At 34.5% G+C, this 11780-nt stretch overlaps 3 protein-coding genes across 3 annotated transcripts; 2 read left to right on the top strand and 1 right to left on the bottom strand.

Annotated features, from left to right (window-relative positions):
- The first annotated feature begins 3736 nt into the window (after positions 1–3736).
- Positions 3737–7442, top strand: LOC121972035 (surfeit locus protein 1-like). Its single transcript, XM_042523620.1, has 6 exons — positions 3737–3983; positions 4079–4176; positions 4276–4514; positions 5595–5769; positions 6602–6885; positions 7032–7442. The coding sequence occupies exons 1-6, from the start codon at positions 3800–3802 to the stop codon at positions 7099–7101; spliced, it is 1050 nt and encodes a 349-aa protein (XP_042379554.1). The 5' UTR covers positions 3737–3799; the 3' UTR covers positions 7102–7442.
- Positions 7443–7819: 377 nt separating this feature from the next.
- LOC121972034 (LIM domain-containing protein WLIM1-like) lies at positions 7820–9011 on the top strand. Its single transcript, XM_042523619.1, has 5 exons — positions 7820–7954; positions 8030–8126; positions 8209–8252; positions 8328–8411; positions 8492–9011. The coding sequence occupies exons 1-5, from the start codon at positions 7820–7822 to the stop codon at positions 8738–8740; spliced, it is 609 nt and encodes a 202-aa protein (XP_042379553.1). The 3' UTR covers positions 8741–9011.
- On the bottom strand, positions 8330–10515 carry LOC121972033. The gene is made up of 2 exons (XM_042523618.1): positions 9131–10515; positions 8330–8699 (listed from the first exon to the last, which is right to left on the bottom strand). The coding sequence occupies exon 1, from the start codon at positions 10464–10466 to the stop codon at positions 9156–9158; it is 1311 nt and encodes a 436-aa protein (XP_042379552.1). The 5' UTR covers positions 10467–10515; the 3' UTR covers positions 8330–8699; positions 9131–9155.
- Between the last annotated feature and the right edge of the window lie 1265 nt (positions 10516–11780).

The raw sequence follows: 11780 nt of genomic DNA, 5'->3' as shown, positions 1-11780 counted from the left end.
AAGCTTAATATCTGAGTAAATTATCTTCAAATCTCCTCCAAATTTAACATCATTCTTAAATATATGATAAAATATATATATACAAAAGTCTTTATAAATATAATTCCCCTCAAATTTAATATCATTTAAATTAAAATATAATATATTTTCTATCAATTCAATTTATATAAAGATATATAATCCACGTTATTAGTACAAAATATTTAAAATTAAATATATATATATATATATATAAAATTTAATGAGATATAATTATAAAAAAATTATGTATAAATAGTGAATTAGATAAATTAGTATAAATTAGAGAATTGAAATAAATATTCCGAGTTTATGACAATTAACCGTTAATATATTTTTAAATTTTCAATAAATGTTAACTCTCAATATATAATTTATTTTTATCTTTATTACATTGCTTAGATAAAAATAATTTACTATTTGAGGGATTTAACTTATCCAATATAAAATATAAAATATATTTTAGGAAAAATATTTTTCATTATTATTATTAAAAAATCATGTTATCTCTTTTTTTTATTAAAAATAACTTTATTTTAATAATATTACAATAATTTAATCAAAACTACTCTATTGAAATAATTCTTATTGAATTTAGGTAATTTAGAATAAGTTAGAGCAATTTTGATAAATAAGTAGTTTTAAATAATGATAGAATAATTTTGATTAAAAATTACTTAGAGGGTTTATTCAATGTACGTTTAATTATTTTGAATGATTTTTATGAATTTTAAAAATCTAGATGTATTCAATCTATATTTTTATAAATTTTACCGACATCTAGTGATATCCAAATTAGATTTTTATAGATATTCAAAATTTCAATATATTTTTATGATTTAATTTAGAGTTTCTTGGACACAAATTTTAATTAATAAGAGTTCTCCCAAACATTTGGTACGACTTTAAAAATAAATTAAAAAGTCTTCTCTTCATCATTGAGATTTTTATAGATTTCAAATCCTCTTAATTTTTTATGAATAAGTTCTTTCTCATCTCCTTCCTTGATTTTAATTATTTTTTTTTTATCTTAAAGAATCAATTTAACTATCCCTTCTCCATCAATCCTTAGCCTATACCAGTTGATCCAATAATCCATAAGCTCGGATGTTTCATTTTGAGTTTAGGGGGAAAACAACCCTGTAATAATTATTACAGGTTTCGACCAAATCAAGAAACGTAGTTGACTTGCGACCCTTTAAGCTCAAAACATTTCCTCGATTTCGCCTTGTGTTCAACCCACTCAGTTTGTGACCCTCTAATTTGGTCGACTCTTTAGTTTGGTCAAACGTTCAAATTACTATATTTTTTTACTCTTTCAATTTAATATTTTATTAAAAGTTTGATTAAATTAGAGGGTTGATCAACATGAAAATAATTTCGATTAAATTTATAAATAAAAATATTATAATATTATTGGATTTAAAATTATATTATTAAAAAAAATTAATTACAAAATGAAACGTTATCCTTTATCTGTTTAGTTAAACCAAGTCAAAAGTATAAACAGTTGAAAAAAAAAATTTATAAACAAGTATGTTATTTATTATTTTATTAAAAATAATTTAATTAGGTATTTTAGGTTTTGTTCGAAGATATATATCACGTGAGACTGTAACCACTTGTGTTTTTTTAAAATTAAATACACCCCCTTAATTTTACATGTCTTTCTCTTTTCTTATCTCACAAGATAAGACATTCCTTACTATACAATGAGAGTTCTCACCGTTAAATTTTAAAGATATGTTTTTAATGAAATTTTTTGAGTCATCCTTGCCATTTTTATCTGCTTTAACACCGACCGTTTTATCCTTTCGTAGCCATGCATTTATCCTTAAACATAAAGAGAATCCCTAACGTTCTAAGTCTTTAGTGGAGTCAATTAGATCTAAAATCATAGTTATCATTATTCTCTACAATTAAAAAACATGCACAATGACTTTTTCTTATGCAAGGTAAATATTTGTTAGTGCATGGTGGATATCTGAATCAGTGTTAATTTTTTGCTCCATTTCAAGCTGTACGATATCATCTCTAGGAATTCACCGGGCAAGGTCGTCACTCAAAAAATGAAAAGAAGTTGTTTATCCTTCGTCATGCCTCCTTGAGGAACGTTGTTGAGAGGATATTTGGAATATTTAAATCATAATTTAAAATATTAAAAATAGCTCCTCCATTCTCATATACTACACAAGTTGAGCTTGTTTTGGTTTATGTCGGATTACATAATTTTTTTTACAAGGAGTGTCGTTCTGATGAATTTCTAGTTAAATCAGATAATGAAGTTTCATCATCCTTATCATAACAAGTTTATGATGTTAATTGCTTTGATCAATTATTTGATACGCAAGAACCACAATGAGCAAATGCTAATGCATGGAGAGATACAATAGCGAATCGAATATGGAGTGGTGTTTATCGTATTGGCAATAACGACAATCAGAAATATTTTTTCTGTAAATTTACAAGTTTCTATATAATTTACAAGTACATGTAAAAGTCTTGCAAAAAATTTATAGAACTTCATGAAATTATTTTCACAACTATATAAGATTAAAAAATAAAAATCTATCAACCCCATAAAAATTTATTATTAAAAAAAATCAATGAAAGTCATTCAATCTCTTGATTAAATTTTTACTTAATATTTTATTAATTTTTAATCAAAATTATTATAATAATATATTGGTATCTTTAAAATAAAAAATAAAAAATATGCCCTTTTAATATGTTGTAATATGGGGTGCCTAAAGGAAATTAATGAACATTCTTTTAATTTTTACCTAAAAATTAATATGTTTTGAAAATTAATAAAATATTAAATATATTTTTTAAAAATAATTAAATTTTGAGGGTTGTTTTGAAATTATCCAAAAGGTTACGAGGTGTGTAAATTCAACGCGGGGATAAAATAATTGAATTGAGAATTTGGGGAAGTAATGAATGGTAAAGAAATGAAATAAATAAGATAAATTTAAAAAATATCTTTTTAAGTTATTTTATTTTACTCATCGATTTATTTTTTAAATAGATTCATCGTTTCTTCTTCACTTTGTACTTATAAAATAGGTATTTTTTTATTTCTATCCTGTTCAAGAAAGAATTAACAATTTTATATCTTCATATAATTAAACACATAACAAATAAAGATAAAAAAAGAAAATATATATTTAGTTTTTATAAAAAAAAATTATTTTCCATAAAAAAATGATCTAATTAAAATTGCTTTATAACAATTTTAATTAATGTTATGAATTTAAAATAGTTTATGTGTCTTTATTCGCTTATCGATATAAAATTAATTAATTCGATCAAATATTGAATTTATCGGATTTTTCTCGAGTCCGATTCAGAAATATCAATCGGTTAATCGATTAATTGACTATAATATTCGATTAATCGATTAAATTAATTCATATAAATTAAAATTAAAATCAAATAAATATAAAATATTGAATTTTTTAATGAATTGAATCATGGAATTTGATCGTGTTATTCAATTTAACATGAATTTTCAACTATTAAAAAATATTATAGGAATAAAAAAATTGCAAAATAAAGCGCCGTCATTTTGTTTTTTATCATATTTTTTAAATAAAATTTCAGTTTTTTTTTATTAAATCTGAAATTCAATTTAGTGAAACTAAAAGTGTCGAAAACAAATTTTTACGAGTTATTTAGTTTTATTTATTTCAAAAATAGGGTATTTAGGTTTTTTCGGCTCGGTTCTGCCCAGAGAGCGATATTTAACGAGGGCGGACGATGCTCAGTCTTCTTCCACATGGCGGCATGTCTCTCCAGAACCCTAAAACTGAAGCGGTCTCTTCCCTATAACTTCCAAAGCTCGTCGCCGAGGCCTCTCGCTGCTTTCTCGTCGTCTAATGCATCTCCACCAACCGCCGCCGCCGCCGCCGCCGCCGCCGCCGATGCTGCTGCGGCCGCGTCATCTGCCTCTCAATCACAAGGTTCGCATTTCCCTCTTACTTTTTCTGCACTCACTTCATTGATCTTTCTCTTGATTCCCTCCCCAAAATAGTGTGAAGTTTGTGCTCTTTTCCAGAGAAAAAAAGAGGGAAATTGTCCAAAGCTCTGCTATTTCTCCCCGGCGCAATCACTTTCGGACTTGGGACCTGGCAGATCTTCAGAAGACAAGAGAAGGTATGTGCTCCTGCCTGTGTCTCTGTAGTTCACTTCCTTTTCCGCTTAGCTATAAAAATGACATCTTGATTGGTTTTGTGTTGCGTCTCATTGTATCAGATAGAATTGTTGGATTATAGGAGGAAAAGGCTGGAGATGGAACCATTAAACTGGAATGAGCTATCTTCTTTGAATTACGATTGGAATACTTTGGAATTTAGGAAAGTCATATGCGAGGGTGATTTTGATGAGAGCAAGTCGGTTTTTATAGGTCCACGGTCGAGGAGCATATCAGGAGTTACAGAGAATGGGTATTATGTTATCACTCCATTGGTTCCAAGGAGAACTGAGCCTGGGAGGTAAGGTTTCACTGAATAAAGTATTCCTCTGTGTAAATTTCAGGTCTTTAACCTGTCGCTAGTCAATCCGAAGCTCTTTGTAGTTTAATCTAAATGTTTCTTGGCACTTGATAATTGAAAAGAATGACTGCATAAACTTCACTTCAGTTCATTGGTAATTTCTTTGTGCTTCCAGGAAAATATCTGTGCTGTAACTATTTTAGCAAATTGTGTCTTATATGGTCCCAATATCACATGTTTAATTGACTATCGGAGAAGAGTATTGAAGAGAACCACCTTAACTAATGTCCTTTGATAGAAAATTGTTGTTAGTTGTAAGCTAATAACATAATCAGCATGTAATGTAGAAAAATTCTGGTAGGAAACATGCCCAACGAAATAGATTGAAGCGATTATCAATTGATGATCTAATGAATAACCTCGTAGAATCAATGGTTATATTGTTTCAGTTGATCTTAAACGAAAAGGTGACAAGTGAATTGTATGCTTGTAGAATAACTTAGTCTTTTATCTTGTCAACCTGCTCCTGCTTCTATATAATGCAGATCTAGGAATATGAATGCTACTATTCAGCTAACCTATTAATCTTTTAGGATGCCATATTTCAGAAAACTCCTTCAGGATGAGATTTGTTCTATTTCAGTCTCTGATAAATTTTACAACAGGAAATGATTATACAATGCAAATTATTATGTTGAATATGTTTCACCACCTAATTTAGTAATCCCAATTAGTGCTTTATTTTAATAAATTGGTACTTGTATTTGATTCCTCAATGTAATATAAATCAGATTATCTTTTAAGATTATTTTTTTATCGCCTTGCGTCTTTAGGTCCTGGTTAACACATAACAGTATTATTGAGCTAATGCTTGGTCATATTCCATGTAAAATCTTTCAGAAAGCTCCTTCATGATAAGATATGCTCACTTTTCTTATTGTGTTTTGTGTCCCTTATGCATCATTGTAATATAATTCACAATCTACTTACATTTCTCTAACCAGCTTTTCTTTTTGAAGAATTATATTTGTACTTGATTCCTGAATTTACTTGAATAATCTTTTAAGGAATTTTTGTCAGCGTGCAGGTTCCAGTCCTGGTTAATAGAGGATGGGTTCCTCGTGGTTGGCGACAAAAGTCATTAGGGAATTCTGAGAACTTTAGAACCTCCTCAATTGCAGGAACAGTTGAGGCAAAAGAGAATGAAGGAAGTATACGGTGGAAATTTTGGTCTAGGAAACCTGAAGCTTTAAAGGTATTTCCTTGTTACCTTTTTTTTTTCCTACTGTTGATTTTTCGTAGGTGAGGTAAATTATGAGATATCACAGATTGTCGTATCATGCTTATTTTTACCGAAACCGTGTCCTAGAAGTTCGTGTTCAGAAAATATTCCATACTACTATGAAGAATTGATGGATTTGTTGCCATTATGCTAATGCCCCATTCTTTCTGTTTAGAGCCCTTCACTACCATCCTTAATAACTTAAGGTAATTTTATCATCAAGGTACACGATTTATGGTGGATTCGTGGTTATAAATATTTTCCTTTAGTTGAGCATTATGGCAGACAATGTCACAAACAATATTCAAATTTATTTCTTTGGTCTCTCTTTACCCTTTCTACCTTCTACCCTTATAGATTCAGCTATTATATTTATAGAATTTATATATATATATATGATCATTAAGAATGAAAAATAAGAACAAAAATACTTATGATGTAGATCGTGTATTAAGTTATAGTAGTTTGGTTTAAATTATATCATATAATTGGCTGAAGTGGACATGTTAGGATAATTGAGAGGTACATGGAGTACTAATAGATCTCAAGGGCAGTTCATGTATAAATAATCTGCTCTCTATATTAGTCTTTTGATTGATTTCTTATTCCATTTATCTTTTGTCATCTGTTGATTGTTTTATCCATATATACCTCAGTTTATTGCACTGGAGATGAAAAGTCCTGATATGTATCGTAAAATTATGAAAATCTGTTTTTTTTATGCAGTTAGTAATTATACAAGCTATCTAGGTCCATGGTTTTTCCTGTTTGTTTTTCTTTTCAAATTGTGACAATGAACTTTTAGGTGGAAGAAAACATCCCGCCTCCAAAACGAGTTGTGGGTGTAATTCGAGGAAGTGAGGATCCAAGCATATTTGTACCAGAAAATGATCCCAGCAGCGGGCAATGGTTCTATGTTAATATTCCCATGATTGCACGATCCTGTGCTCTTCCAGAGAATACTCTTTATATCGAAGACATAAATGAAGATTTCAGCGCAACCAATCCTTATCCAGCTCCGAAAGATGTCAACAAATTGATCCGCTACTCCGTCATGCCTCAAGATCACTTGAATTATACTTTGACATGGTATGGACTTCTTCTTAGGTTTCATAACTATCTTCCAGCCATTTCCTGATACATAATTGATCTTTCGCTTAGCAATGATTATTCATATGCTCTTCTTTGATAAGGCCAGCTACTTCATATCTGATTTGTCATTCTCTATGTTTTAGGTACTCCCTCTCGGCTGCTGTATCTTTCATGGCTTTCCAGCGGATTAAACCGAAGAAATTACGCAGATGATGAATCTCTCAAACTATTTGTTGCCTGTGTTCTATGAATGTTTTAGACAGAACCGATATTTTTAGCGTTCATTTCGATTAGAAACAATATTCATGGCAGTCAAGAATGGTGCGCCAAATAAAAGTATTGACTGTTCATTTACAATTGCAATTTACATGTCAAGGTCTCAAGGTGGTTTCCATGCGCAGTTGTACTTGATTGTATGTGATCCTCTAATTTTGAGGAACAGGTCTGATGGAAGAAATTTTGTTGTTTTGTTTACAAGAAAAAGTAAGAGTGATGTTGATATTAATTGATAATGGGGCAATGAATCAGTGTTTGTTTTGATATCATTTTTTATATTTGTATAAAAAATTATTGTTGCTTGATTTTATATTAGTTTTTGGGAAAGATCATTAATCAGAATGAATGTTCTTTTGAGTGTTTTTATTCTAAAGCTAAGCGAATCGATCGGACACTTCACAAACCATTACCTTTCTTTCTAGCTAATAATGGCTTGTCTTCTCATCCACCATTATCCTTCACTACCTCTCTTCCTATTTGCTTTTGTTGGCTCCTCCGCAATTCTCTTCCCCTCACTTCCTTTTATTTCTCCTCCCTCCCTCTCCATCCCCCATGCTTCCTCCCGTCTCCCTTGGGACCAAACAACGCCAAGATCCATTCACCATTCATTTACTCATCGATTAATTCTCCAAGCTACCGGAAGGTAGAGACAACAATGGCATTTCAGGGGACAACCACCAAGTGCACTGCTTGCGACAAGACGGTGTATTTGGTCGACAAGCTCATCGCCGATAAGCGGCCCTACCACAAGGCCTGCTTCCGCTGCCACCACTGCAACGGCACCTTGAAGGTTCAATCATCTTTTCCTTCTCCCTTCATCATTGTTGTCGTCATCATGCGCCTCCTCATTTTTAGTTTTGTGCAGTTGGGAAACTTCAATTCCTTTGAAGGAGTGCTATATTGCAAACCCCATTTTGATCAGCTGTACAAAACCACAGGCAGCCTGGAGAAAAGCTTTGAAGGTCACTGTCATTTTCTGTCATTTCCAAATGAAAATTTCTTGATGTTCTGAAACTTGAAACTGCTCTCGTTTGCTACCTTTAGGGACCCCAAAAATTGTGAAACCAGACAAGCCTATCGACAATGAGGTAGAGAGCAATTCGAGTTTCCGTAAGCCTGTTAGATTCGATACTGACACTGAGTTAAAAATCATGGTACTGCAGAATGCAAACAGAATGTCAAATGCTTTTGTTGGCACACAAGAAAAGTGTGTTGGATGCAGCAAGACAGCTTACCCAACTGAAAGGGTTATTTCTCAGACTATTGTGATCAAATAAAATGCTTATGTATCGATGAACTGATCGATCGAACTGTATACTTCTTGAAGGTCAAGGTTAATGGAGCCGCATATCACAAGAGCTGCTTCAAATGCTGCCATGGCGGATGCGTCATCAGCCCTTCTAACTACATTGCCCACGACGGAAAACTCTACTGCAAGCATCACCATACTCAGCTCATCAAAGAGAAGGGCAACCTGAGCCAACTTGAGATGGATAGAGAGGCGAGTTCCGGTGTGGGTGAAGTACCTGATGAACCTGAGGCAGGTAAAACAAAGGAAACAACTGATGAGCCATAGATGATGATTCATCCTCACAAGGCTGGTGTGTTAAATTAGTTGATTTTGTTGAATTGAAGTGGAATGATTTGGCTTTTCAATTTGTCTATATTTAACTAATTTGTTTAGTGATGATCATTTTTTTTGATAATTCATATGTTCTAGTTTCATCCAACTAATTCTAAAGGTAAGATATTGTTCAGAATTGTACTGGAAATAATAAGTTTTGGTATAGCTATGAAAGACAATGTAGTAGAAAATGATAACAAATATAATGCAATGGAGACATGGAGTGATGATTAACCAGTTAACATCGAACTTGGGACGATCAATCTGATTCTACGGAAATTTTTCACCGGCCAAGCTCTACGGAAGATAATGCAATGGAGTGATGGTAACTTGGTAAGGTACCTTGCCATGGTCCGCCTAGAACCATTTAAGAGCTTGGGGTCTTCCTGACCCAGACCGAGCCAGCCGGACCGGGTTTTCTCGACCGCCGACCACCGCCTCTCACCGGATTTGACGCCTTTCTCGGCGTTCCGGCGACGGCTTCCTCGCCTCCGTTGAAGCCCTGCTGCTGCACCTGCACCGAAGGCTCCAGTCGGCTGCAAGGAAAATAGGCGAGCTTGGGCTGCGTCAGGCCCTGATTTTGAACTTCTCGTTCCTTGTTCATCGGAATGGGATTCCTTGAAGATGATTCGTCGGTATCCGCCACCTCTGGTTGACCACAAGAAACCCCGGCGAGCTTTGGCTGAGCCATCGCTCGGCGTCGATTTTGATCCTCTGTTACCTTCTTCATCGGAATGGGATTCTTCGAAGGTGCCTTTTTAGATTCAGTAGTTGACACCTCCGGTCCACCGCTAGAAATCCCGGTGAGCTTTGGCCGATGTTGATCCTCGCCTACCTTCTTCATCGGAAAGGGATTCTTTGAAGATGCCCCCTTAGATTCGGTATCCCCACCAGAAACCCCGGCTCGCTTTCGCCGCTCCGACGCTCGGCGCCGATTTCGACGCTCTCCTTCGTTCCTAACCGGAATGTGATTTTTCCGAGATGCCTCCTCAGATTCGATAACCATCACCTCCGATGCACCACCAGAAATCCCGGGGAGCTTGGGCTGAAGACTCGCCGGGCGATTTTGACCCTTGCCCTCCTTCGCCGAGATGGGCTTGTCCCGAGATGCTTGCTCAGATTCGAGGACCGCCGCCTTCGGTTCATCACCAGAAACCCCAGTAAGCTTAAGTTGCGCTCTTGCCGGCCGATTTCGACCATTGCCTTCCTTGTTCACCGGAATGGGGTTCTCCGAAGACTCCTCCGGTCCTGCGCGCTTCTGTGCATCAGATTTTACTGTATCCTTACCCTTCCAAGCCCGCTTACCATCTCCCCCAGCAGATTCGCCAATTGCAAAGGCCGGGGCGGAATCCTCAGCAGTCCCCTTCCGCCCGGTCAACTCCGAAATCGACAACGGTGCCGGCCACGGAGCCGCCCGTCTCCGAAATCCACGAGGAGGCCGATGGCGGCTGGATCGGGCCGCTTCTGCTCCCTTGATATTGAAATCGCAATCGCGAAGCTTCTGTTCTTCGTCGAACTGCTCCTTGAGGCGCAGATCTTGCAGCTGTTTAAGGGTCACGTAGTTCTTCCGCAAAGCAAAAGGCGCTACAGTTGACGGGCAGGCGGCAACAGCAGCAGCGGAGGCGGAGGCGGAGGAGACGGCAGCGGAGCTGGCGCTTGCTCCCGCGGTGGCGGCCATGATCGTTTTTCTGTTTTTCAGCTTCGGGATTTCTTCCCCTCTTTCTAGACTTGGCAACCAAGAAAGAGTAAAAGCCTCCTTTTATAGCAAAGCGTAGCCTACAACTATAAATGCAAATTTTGATTTATTTAAACATTTGGAAAGTTTTAAGTATTTAATTTATCTCAATTCAAATTCATATGTCAGAAATTATTTATTTAATATTATTATGAAATAAAACAAAGTAAATTCGACAAATTCATTAAACAAAATTGGTCGAATATCCAAATCTAGTAGGGAATTTTTAAAATATCAAAATAACTATCTCGTATCTATTTTGCTCCTCTATCTATCCTAATCGGTCTATCATATCATTCTAAGGTTGTGTTTGATATACGTATTTTTCATTTTCATTTTCTGAAAAACACGTGTTTTCTAAAAAATGATGTTTGGTTTGTGTTTTTCGTGCCTGTTTTCTAAAAAAATAGATAGCATTTTCTAAAAAAACAGAGAATGATAAAAAATTATTTTATGTTTTCTAGAAAATGCGCGTTTTTTAAAAAATGAAAATAAAAAACGCGCGTACCAAATGCACCCTAAGCTTTCTAGGTCTACAATATACCAATTAATATAATCAAATTTTTTAATGATTTGCTACAGTATCAATCTATTCGGAATATTATTGTGTTGATGAACATTATCTTGAGATAGGCGCGAGCGAATGTGAAGGGGTAAAAATAAAATTAGATATATAATTTGATATAAATTTTTTTAATAATCCCGGTATCAATTTTTTTAATCGACTAATCTTGTAGGTGATCGGTCTGATCCCACAGAATTTCCCATCGACCACCAGGATAAATCAGGAAGCGCTCATGAAGACTCATCCAAATGACCAGCATTTTAAGCCTGCTTCCTACCCTTCACTATGGTAAATCAAAAAGCACTCATGTAATTTGATAATTTTGAAACTTAATTTGGATATTCAATTGTAGCAAAAGGTAATTACGCTCATCCTTTCACAGCTCGTTTCCAAGTTATGTGAAAGGAGGTAAATCACAGAGTCAACTTATAGCCGACAACTAAGTTGGCTAAGGGTGGAAAAAAAAATTCCCTTAAACTTTAATTATGTGATTCAGTAGTTCGTTGTTTTTACTTAACCATGTACGTAAGGTTTCGTAATTACCAAATCGTGTAGGATAGTTCGTTGTTATTACTAAATCATGTATGTTGTATCGATTTTACCCCTCATCCACGTTGCTTGCTCATCCACGTCACCGTCCACCTTAGCTGCTTGTCCGAAGCATGGAAAAATGCATCCTGAACCACTTCCCA

Source organism: Zingiber officinale, chromosome 4A (assembly GCF_018446385.1).
Source record: "Zingiber officinale cultivar Zhangliang chromosome 4A, Zo_v1.1, whole genome shotgun sequence".
In the NCBI taxonomy this organism is placed as follows: Eukaryota; Viridiplantae; Streptophyta; class Magnoliopsida; order Zingiberales; family Zingiberaceae; genus Zingiber; species Zingiber officinale.
Note: the sequence above shows the minus strand (reverse complement) of the source record. Positions and strands in the feature narration are given on the sequence as shown.

What these genes read in the sequence shown, in the direction of transcription:
- LOC121972035 (XM_042523620.1), top strand. Translation starts at nt 3,800, where the DNA reads ATGGCGGCATGTCTCTCCAGAACCCTAAAACTGAAGCGGTCTCTTCCC. An exon ending in TCTTCAGAAGACAAGAGAAG is followed by an intron (nt 4,177 to 4,275) that starts GTATGTGCTCCT and finishes TCATTGTATCAG; the next exon opens with ATAGAATTGTTGGATTATAG. An exon ending in AGGAGAACTGAGCCTGGGAG is followed by an intron (nt 4,515 to 5,594) that starts GTAAGGTTTCAC and finishes AATTTTTGTCAG; the next exon opens with CGTGCAGGTTCCAGTCCTGG.
- LOC121972034 (XM_042523619.1), top strand. Translation starts at nt 7,820, where the DNA reads ATGGCATTTCAGGGGACAACCACCAAGTGCACTGCTTGCGACAAGACG. An exon ending in ACTGCAACGGCACCTTGAAG is followed by an intron (nt 7,955 to 8,029) that starts GTTCAATCATCT and finishes AGTTTTGTGCAG; the next exon opens with TTGGGAAACTTCAATTCCTT. An exon ending in ACAAGCCTATCGACAATGAG is followed by an intron (nt 8,253 to 8,327) that starts GTAGAGAGCAAT and finishes ATGGTACTGCAG; the next exon opens with AATGCAAACAGAATGTCAAA.
- LOC121972033 (XM_042523618.1), bottom strand. Translation starts at nt 10,466, where the DNA reads ATGGCCGCCACCGCGGGAGCAAGCGCCAGCTCCGCTGCCGTCTCCTCC.